Here is a 10647-nt window from a genome sequence, read left to right on the forward strand (position 1 = left end):
AATCACGATATGGTTTAGTAATGACATGGCTCAGTGAGTTTACCAAACAAGCCCAAAACAAATAAATAAGAAAAAATTCCCCAAGGCTCCAAAATATGGCACCAACAGGGGGAGACAGTTGAGGTGTCCCCCCTCATATTGCATAATGAGCTGGTCATCATTAAATGATGACCAACTCATTATGCAATAGGAATGTTTAATGATGACCAGCTCATTATGCAATATGAGGGGGACACCTCACATGTCTTCTCCTCGTTGGTGTTATATTTTGGATCTCTGTAGCAAATCTCAATAAATAAATAAATAACTATTTTATTTCTCTGTACAGTGCAGAAGCTATTCTTTAAGTCAACCCCGCTGAGCTCACCTTCAGAGTAGTCGCCATTTAAATAATAAACAAATAAATAAATAAACAAATAAGGTTATTAATTTCTGTGTGTAGTTTTCTTTTGCCCCTAAAAGAAACGAAAGGGCAGCCGGCAGTGCTTCTTCTGATAATAGTCGCCCAAATCCCTTATCATCTTGGTACGTCTCTCTTTGCTCCTCCTCCTCAATCTCTTTCTTTTATCCGGTGAGCTTTTGGTTATTAGATTCCCTTGTTTCTGCATTTATTTACTTTTATAAATTATAAACTGTGTTGCGTATATATGTTGGCATTATTGAATTTGGGGTTCTGGGTACCTTTTTATTTCTGTCTGTTAGTATAGATTAGTGTCGATTTTGTTGATTCTTTAGATGGAAGAATTTGGGATACTGGGGGTAAAAATAGGAGTTCGGCCGGGGTAAGGATGAATGGTGGTGGTTGTTTTTTTCTAGGGGTTTTCTCTGTGCTTTGATGTCACATGTTCTACTTTAGGCTTAATCTTGTTGATGATTATTGTTTTCCTTGCGGAATTACAAGAGATTCTGGGCTGTGCATTCCATAGTTATGTGAAGACTTAGCAATTTCAATAAATTAATTTGGGCTTAAATTTTCCAATAAAATGTTTATCTAGTTTTGTTAACTGGTTTAATGTATATGCTTTATGTATGCACATAATTTGAAACGGGAGGTTAGACTTTGACTTGATTCCGAAATTTTAGGATGTATTATTGGATTTTGGTAAGTATATTTTGATTAATTCCGGTGACGTTTATTAAAATAAGGATTAAAGAACATTATTAGAAAAACCTGCTTGATAAAAATTTTACATGATACCTAAAGTTAGCCCTTGGGGGTTTTGATCTGTTGAAGCTTTTATTCTCTTCCTGACAGAATATTTCTCATTGAGATGTACCCTACTGTTTCCAACTAATATCAATATAAGTTCTTTACTTGGCTATATGTCAATATGTGGGGATTCTTCATATATGATAACGGAAGTTGTAGCTTGTCACATATTATGTTTTCTTGAGTTAAAATGGTTTTGAATTTGAAATACTCTTCAGATCATTTTTGCAGGTCATAGTTCAGAAAACTTTTTTGTTTTGGAGGGATTAGATGAGTCAGTCGAGAAACCCTATTCCTTTTTCTAGTACTTTTTGTTGTCTTCTTCTTCTTCTTCTTCTTTTTTCCTTTTTTTTTTGCAATTGATATGATCAGTTCTTTTCACCTTTCTTTTTGGTATGTCTTTGTGGAATTTTTTTTTGCAGTGTTTTCCAAAGATTTAATCTAATTATGTAAATATTTTTCCCATTTGGTATATCTTTTGTTGAAACTTGTGCTTCTGTTAGTATTTGGTACTCATCATAGTCATGGTTTATTAAATTCCTCAAAGGAAAATGGTATGTTCAAACCTCGATAAGATATGTTTGTTATGTTTCTACAGAAGGGTTTATATCAATGTTTTTATTGGTCAATTTAGTTACTTTTTGCGCAAAGTCTACTTTCATTTAGGTTTTTTTAGGGAACCACCCCAATTTCATGTTACCACCCGTACTCTAGTTTTAGAAAACCACACTCATCTACCATACTGTTAACTTGCACCATGCTCTTTTTGATCCAATTTTCTATCCAAAAAAGTTATAATTTGATGGTTTACCCATACATAGGTTTAGTTTGTTGAACTTTGTGTATCAAAGTTAGATTTTGTTAAACTTTGGGGATCAAAATTAAATTCGATAAATTCTGTTGAAATTTAGGGTATCAATGTTAAATTTTGTTGAAATTTGAGGTCTTAAAGTTAAAATTTTGAACTTTAGGATATTAAAGTTAAAATTTGAACATTGCGGTATTCTTTGGGCGAAAAAGAACTTTGTGGTATCAAAGTGAACGATGAAGTTGACTTTAGGGTATTTTTGGGCAAAGAAATTTTTTGGGATAGCAAGGTTAAAATTGGAAATAATTTTGAGTATCGAACTTTGATACCCAAAGTTCAACAATTATAAGGCTAAAATTGTCAAGCTATAATTTTATGGACTGAAAATTGGATGGAAAAGGACATGGGTAGTTCTATGTTAACGGAATGGTAAATAAGGGCGGTTTTTTGAAAGTTGAGTAATTAAGGGTGGTAACATGAAATAGAGCTAAGTTAGGGGTGATTCCCTTAAAAAATTACCCCTTTCATTTATTTAGAAGCTTGCAGTTTGACGTTAGAAAAACCTGTTGGATTACCAATATAGGCTTGAGCCTCTATTGTTATCAAGTTGTTGGAACTATTACACTTTTTAGGATGCCTCGCATTAGAATGGCTCATTTCATTTCTAATCTACATTAGTTGAAGACCATTACTTGGCTATGTAGTCAGGGGTTTCTTCATATCAATGTTGAAAATAACGAAAATGGGTTATGTAATGCTTGGCCTCCTGTTAAGGGTTAAGGGGAAAAAAACAAAAAAACGTAACACATAACATAGGTTGTATTGTTTATTAACTATTTAGATATTTTATAAATACTAATAATTTATAATAACTTTAATATTTAGAATCATCAAACTTTTCGAACATAACATCATAGTTATCAAATATAAAAAATATAGTATTATAATTTCTTAACAAAACTTAGTCATATATGACTAACAACCATTCCAAAAAGCATCATCAAATGATCAAACACGTTAACATTGTCAAGTTTGAAGCAATAAAAACAAGTCTAAACACTTTCAACTCTCAAGTTCTTAACTTCAAAAAAATATTCTAATTCCTGATCAAGTTTACTACATCAACCAAACTAAACATAATTATGTAACACCAGTTAGAAATTTTGCATACACAGAGATTACATGCAAACTTAATTTCATAAACTCTAGTATTAACTGAAAACTGAAAACTAAAAGCTAATCAAAATCAAGTAATAAATGAAAATAATTATCTAATCAACACAATTAACCCACTAATTAATCTCGGTACTATAATTTTCTAACAGAACTTAAAGAATTATGTTGAAGGGTAAAGTAATGGAGTGACAAGTTTGATATGATTTATGGTAAATTGGTAATATAAAAGATTAAAATTTAGAAGGTAATTTCAGAATCACTGTTTACTTAAAAGGATATCAACTGAGATGTCCGATATATAACTGAAAAATAAAAAATTACTTCACCGGAGTCACAAAAGCTGTCGATAGCCGGATGAGTTTCAGAGGAGTAAAGAGCTAGGGTTTGGGTTGAAGGAGGTGAAGAGATTGCATATTCACAAGAAGAGAATAGGATGATGGAACTAAAAGGGGTAGGGTTTAAGTGATTTGGACGGTGGAGATCCATCAACGCATCCTAATTAGAGATCTAACCTTAAAAAACCCATGTTAACTGGTTATATAACGTAAAGCAATAACATAACACATTTAACGCGATATAACGTGTTTTTTCTGGGTTAAACAATTTTAGGGTTAAATGGGTGTGTTACCTAACAAGAGAATACCGTTAAGTTACAGAAAGGGTTATTACTGGTTTTTTTAAACAATGATTCATATGTGATAACAGATATTGTAGTTTGACGGCATTTCTTCTAGAGTGCCAGGTGTTTCTTACATTCTTTATAAGCTTTATGGAGTTGAGGATTTGGTTTTTTATTGAATTGATATAAGCAGAGGTTTATTATCTGTTATGCTTTTCGCATTTTGCTTCTTACATATGGCTAGCATTTTATTTTGATCAAAGTTCCTCTTGTAACAAAGTTTATGTTGCGCATAGAAAATTTATTTGTTCTTGCCCTTCTCAATATCCTTTTTATACTTTGGGTAGGTTTATGTGAAATTGCACATTCTCCTACTGCTAAGCTGTTTGTAATTGCTTGTTCCCCATTTTACTTCTGATTGGAACAGTTGTATTTTGAAAATATATTTATATCAAGATTCTTTCTTTAAAATGATTTTGTGCGATCTTGGTTATTTGTAATTTTTAAGTCTTTACCCTATCCTCTTTTAAGAAAGATGCAAATGGAAATATTTTATGGACTGGCAGCCAAACAATTGATAAGAGCTTTGGATATTATTACCAACATGCATCACCTTTTTAAGTAAAATTTAATGTTAAGGATCAGATTGTAAATGACATCCTAATCAAATATGATTTTCTGATATTTATTTTGTTTTTCTTTCTCCAGAAAATAATCATCACCATAATATCTCTTGTAAAAATATAAACAATCATAACCATAGAATAAATTGGGAAATCTCTGTATGTAAAACCTTTGGAACTTTATTTAGCATATAAATAACTACACCTTACATCTATTTTATAGCTCACATGAACTCTTGTAACTAATTATTGTATACTGAAATATAACTGGTTATGAAATATTGGGGTTCTCTCATGATCTAAATAATTCTTTTCATTTTCCACTTTCCACGACAGTGAAATGGAAATTTACGAGAATATATTTGGTTGAATTAAAGTTTTGGTTTCATTTCATATGTAACCCTCTACTCCTTTTAAAAGTTCTATGGATATTTCCAATTAACTTCCTATTAAGATACAGTTTATATATGCATTTTGACACGAAACTGCTGGATTATACTTCTATGTGATACTAAAATTCAGAAGTTAGAATTTGAAGAAACCCTTTGATTCTTGCAGATAGTCTGATCAATGGGTGAAGTTTCTACGACGACTAACATTGCTAAGGATGTCACTGAAGTATGACCTCTTCTTTCTTTTTTGTGAATGCGAGTTTAAGTTCTTCAGATCCTATCCTTAGGGTTATAAACATTTTCCATTTATAATCCCTCAGTTGATCGGTAGAACTCCTTTGGTTTATCTCAACAATGTCGTGAGTGGTTGCCATGCTCGTATTGCTGCCAAGCTTGAAATGATGGAGCCTTGCTCTAGCGTTAAGGACAGGTCTGCTATTATTTTCTTAAAAATTGTATTCCTTTTCCAGTCCACGATAGTAGTTTTTATGTTGACAAAGTTAGTTGTCTTGGCAGGATTGGGTATAGCATGATTACTGATGCAGAGGAGAAAGGCCTTATTATTCCCGGGCAGGTAAGGGGGTGTTTGTTTTAAATCCTATAATTTTAGGATATGGATTTTACGATGGGATTTGAAATTCATAGGTGTTTTGTTATGGGTTGGGATTTCTAAAATGTTGTTTGTTTCATTAATATTTTGGGATTTGGAATACTACAATTTGTAATATTTTGTTTGTTTTAAGCTCAAATTGTAGCATTACCAAATGTCAAAATTTTGTAATATGATGAATATGCTATCTTGGTGAGGTTACCTCCCACAAAAAGACAAAATTGGTATTTGTCAAAATCCTCTCCAATTGAGAGGATTTGACAAATTCTAAAAATTGGGCATTTTTTGCACTTTTGGGATTCAATAGTCTAAAAATCTTCTTAAAACAAACACCATATATGAAATCCCAAAATACAAAAAAAAAAACTCATTTTTTGATCCCAAAACTTGTAATCCATACCAAATGCCAAAACATTTGGTGAAACAAACACCCCCTAAGAGACTTCTGATTTGACCCCCCCCCCCCCCCCCCCCCCCCCAAAAAAAAAAAAAAGGAAACACCAAAAAATAACCAGAAAAAGAAAGAAAATAAGAAAAGAAAAGAGGATGTAATGAGGCTTACAATTGATTGATGACAGCTTGTAATGCTGAAAAGCCATCAAAGAAACACTTTCAGCAATTTCTCAGTTCTGCAGTTCATTTTAACAACTCATCACAATGCTTTCATTGCCATTTTTCAAATGATTCAGTGAACCATTTAGCAATTTTCAGTGTGGTACTGTTAAATTGTCAGTTTTTCTAATAATTCGTAGTCTGAGTGTAAATTTCCAAACTTGTGATATGTTGTATACTCTGAGGTTTTCCGATATATTGTATACTCTGAGGTTTTCTGAATTTGTAATGGGCTTCAATTTAACTCCTCAGTTCATTTTAGGCTATAGAGAGAATACACTTCCATAAGCAGATCATTCGTATTACCCAATATTCAGTAACATGAGCTACATATACATAATTAAGACATACATATGTATAATTGTAACCTCGTATCTAAAGTCTAAAGGTTGCTGTATCCAACATATATGTCCATTTCTAAATAGGAAACTGGTATCCTTGTTCTTGAATCATAGGCTCATAGCCTATCAGGCTATCAACAATATGACTATCAAGTTATACGCATGGATTTCTGTTGCTAATATATCTTCTAGGAAATTGGCAGAAATCCTTATCGACAGGACGTCAGGTTGACGGCGTCTGCTCATAGATTGTGGTCATCTTCTATGGAATGTGTACTCCATAGCTAATACCAATTTATTCAAAAAGGCTTCTATAACTACGATGATGATTCTAAGATTTTGAAAATGCTTCAATGATTTTACAGTTTCTTGTGCATTTTCTTACTTTCTTTTAGTATCCGATTCCTAGCCAAATTATTCCTCATTTCTTTGCATTGGTTACGTGCTAGACAGAGATACTTACTGTGTATTCCCAGTATGACCTGATAAGAATCTGATGTACAACACCAAGAAAGGACCCGAAAAACCTAGAGTTAGCTAATTTGAATGTCTTAGGAATTGGAGTTGACACTTTTCACTGAATTGACAATGATGATCACTCGAGTGATATTTTAATTCAATTTTACATGTTGCGAGAGATGAAGGACGGGCATCCTGCTTATTATGGCCCTAACCCCAGTCAAAATTATCACCGAGTTATATTTATAGCTTCAAGGTTTCTTGTTTCATACTAGGTTTCATATCTGTACCAAATTCTTAACATAGTTTTGGATGGTTTACCGATTCTTCATATATTGAAAGTTATTTACTGCATATGTAAATATCAGAACCTTATTGGTTTATTTAGCTGACATTTTCCTCCTTTTTTGTACTTGGCAATTCTTCTTAAAGAGCGTCCTGATTGAGCCTACCAGTGGTAATACTGGCATAGGGTTGGCTTTCATGGCAGCAGCAAAGGGCTATAAGCTCGTCTTAACAATGCCCGCATCCATGAGCATGGAGAGAAGGATAATTCTTAAAGCTTTTGGTGCTGAGTTGGTCCTAACTGATCCAGTTTTGGGGATGAAAGGAGCCGTTCAAAAGGCTGAGGAGTTGGCTGCGAAGACACCCAACTCATATGTTCTTCAACAATTTGAAAACCCTGCCAATCCGAAGGTATTTTTTTGAACCACTATTCTCAAGTACTTTTCTTTGTAATCTTGAATGAATCCAATGATGTACATGAAATTCATTATCTGCTTATAGATTCATTACAAGACAACTGGGCCTGAGATATGGACCGCAACTGGAGGGAAAATCGATGCCTTTGTATCTGGTATTGGAACTGGGGGCACGATAACTGGAGCAGGGAAATATCTTAAAGAGAAAAATCCTGATGTCAAGGTTAGTCCAATTAAGACTATATAATATTATCATTAGTTCACTCCTTTTCTAAGCATCAGACCTTCAAAAGGATGGGCCATGTCTATACTAAGCTTTATCATGTGTTATTTGTGTTCTAAATTTTTGTGTCATCTGTTTCCTTGGTTTGAGCTTTATGGCGTGGAGCCGACAGAAAGTGCTGTTCTATCGGGAGGAAAGCCAGGTGAGTTGTTTTATGAGATCCCTTATTCTTTTTTTTAGAATTAAATAAGGATATACCACTAGTTAACATTACCTTCTGCTCAAAGTATTCATTTTATCATGCTATGATTCATTGTACATCCCATCGATAAAAAGTGGGTCCAAATGTATGTGATATGGCTGATGCCTTTAGGGTTTGCTCACTGAACCTATATGTTGCTAAAGTTGGAATTATAATATTCATGGGCAACTAGTGAAGGCTGGTCGGTCCATCTAGTGTTGCTTTATTTAGCTAAGCATTTTATGTGAAAGTCTAGTTAAGTTTCTGGTCTCATTTTGTAGTTGATACTTTATTCATCTCATAGTTGTCTACAAACTTGTCGGCTCACTCATCTGGGAAGAAGGCAATGAGCAATTAGCATGTTTCCAACTCAGAGAGCCATAATGAAGAAGATATTGAGTGCTGGCTGCTACATAGAAGCCCTTGCTCATAGTTCTAGTTTATTCTCAGAATTTCAGCCCTTCCTCCCTTTGCATGTTTGTAAATATCAGTTTTATTTACTGCAATAAACTAAGGGTTAGACCTTTTCTCAGGGAAAAAACATAGTTTTGTCATGCTTCATTTTTTATTCTCTGGGTCACTTGTTTCATATGTTTCTAAAGGAGGCGGTATGTGCTTAAAGCATCTTGTTCTCTCAAGAACCATGAAGTGATCTTCAAATTTGTATTCTAGTATTGTGTAGTTCAAGCTTGAAATATGATGTCTCTATGGCGGCTGTAACGAGCTTACGGAATTTGATAAAATTGCTAGTAGGTTGTGATTTTGTAGTTCATTTTTGGAGCAAAAGTGTATCGTGGTTTGACATGACATAGCTGTTTTGACATGGCATTATTCTTAAATTTGAAACCAACACTGATATGTTTTACTTTATTTTTTTTTTATTTTTTTTTATTTATTTTCATGAGGATACATACATTTAATATATAGTTTTGTATCTAGGAAAGTTTCATGTAAAAAAGCTGTTTACAATGTAAAATGGTAAAGCAATTAAAGTGGGACATACTTGGGAGTAATATACTCTTCATGTTAGAAATGAATAACACAACCACTGTTTACTAAGGTGAGGTGTCATATCATATTTAGCTTCTTTACTTTGATTAGGAAAGTTTTTCCTTGGAGTAATCTACTTTGTTTCAAGTACCATCTTTTTATTTTATTTTATTTATTTATTTATTTATTGCAAATGACTCTTAATACATATCAGGTTATGTGATTTGCTCAAGTTTTTAGTGTATTCCTCAATAAAGATTGATAGTAAACTCAGGATTATATTGTTTTGCATTGGTAGTGCAATTCCTCCAGCATGTTTGTATATTTGTTGTTCTTGATAGTTCTGTTTCTACATAGTACCTCCTTTATGTTGGTCCATATATTAATCACAAATTAAGAAATGTATTTTGTGTGATGCATTAAGTTACTTTTTTGGCTACTCAACCCTCTCATATGTCTATCATGTTCATTCTCTTCTGTGGTTCTAATATAAGCACAAGGGCATTCATTTTATTCAAAATTTTTGCATGTAAACATAGGTAGAGGTGCTTCTTGTAAGAATGTGGTTCTCTCTAAACAAGTATTACTATCATGTCAGTAAGTCAGACAAAATGACTACTTTTTAATTATGGCAGGCCCACATAAGATCCAAGGAATAGGAGCTGGTTTTATTCCTGGGGTTTTGGATGTTGATCTCATTGATGAAGCCGTGCAGGTAATCCTAAATCTTGACATTATGAATTTATTATCATTCTTTAACACTGTTGAGACAAAAATGGGGCAAATTTTGATACAAAGAATGGATCATAGACCAAAATATTATACTTATCTACTGTTATAAAATCCCTGTTTTAGATAGAAACTTCTGGGTCAACCTCCAAAAATAAACGTATTTGTTAACCTTAAGTACACTTGTCTATAAAATAGTAGGGTTCATGTAGCCGACCTCAAAAGTTTGGGATAAAGGCTGTTGTTGTATCCAAAAGTTATACTTTTAAGTTTTTAGTATCATTTATCTGTTGAATAACCGTACTTACCGAGCTACTTCATGGAGGTAGGGAATCCTGATTGAAACATCAAGATTATAGAACTTCCCTTTACCACCACAGAAGAGGCTGGCAATGCCAAATCTGCACACGTTTACAATCGTTAATCTCCTCCATACATTCAATGCATGTCGCAGGTACTAGATATGAGTAACAATGGTTAATGTATCAATAAGTAACATAAACTATGACAATTTAAGGTGTGAATAATGCTGGTTTATACATTTGTTTTATCAAATTGACTGCTATGTAAAGGTTTCTTCCTCCAACTTAGAAAGAAACATAATTTTCTTTTTCATTTGCATGGACATTTTATGGACCATAGTTTTAATATAGCATCTCAATTTTTGTTCCATGGTCCATTTCGCCAGGTTTCAAGTGATGAAGCTATTGAAATGGCGAAAGTTCTTGCCATGAAAGAGGGTCTATTGGTGAGTTCACTTTCTTCCTTGTTGAGCCCTATGCTATTTATTATTTAGGCAATTTTTTCCCTTTAGCAGTCATTTAGGTATTCCATCTTCTGTTTATATTTTTGCTATTTCTTAACATCAATTATCTATTGAAGGTTGGAATATCATCTGGAGCTGCTGCAGCAG

At 33.2% G+C, this 10647-nt stretch overlaps 1 protein-coding gene across 1 annotated transcript in view; it reads left to right on the forward strand.

Moving 5' to 3' along the window:
• The window catches only part of LOC109821328 (cysteine synthase-like), a 14186-nt gene continuing 3956 nt past the window's right edge, over positions 418 to 10647 (forward strand). The window contains exons 1-10 of the mRNA XM_020387518.1: positions 418 to 525; positions 4995 to 5054; positions 5149 to 5258; positions 5345 to 5402; positions 7283 to 7546; positions 7637 to 7774; positions 7925 to 7976; positions 9641 to 9720; positions 10423 to 10482; positions 10617 to 10643. Coding sequence (XP_020243107.1) covers positions 5007 to 5054; positions 5149 to 5258; positions 5345 to 5402; positions 7283 to 7546; positions 7637 to 7774; positions 7925 to 7976; positions 9641 to 9720; positions 10423 to 10482; positions 10617 to 10643 — 837 coding nt within the window. The 5' untranslated portion in view covers positions 418 to 525; positions 4995 to 5006. The remainder of the gene's footprint in view (positions 526 to 4994; positions 5055 to 5148; positions 5259 to 5344; positions 5403 to 7282; positions 7547 to 7636; positions 7775 to 7924; positions 7977 to 9640; positions 9721 to 10422; positions 10483 to 10616; positions 10644 to 10647) is intronic.

This window comes from Asparagus officinalis, chromosome 8 (genome assembly GCF_001876935.1).
Source record: "Asparagus officinalis chromosome 8, Aspof.V1, whole genome shotgun sequence".
Taxonomy (NCBI): domain Eukaryota; kingdom Viridiplantae; phylum Streptophyta; class Magnoliopsida; order Asparagales; family Asparagaceae; genus Asparagus; species Asparagus officinalis.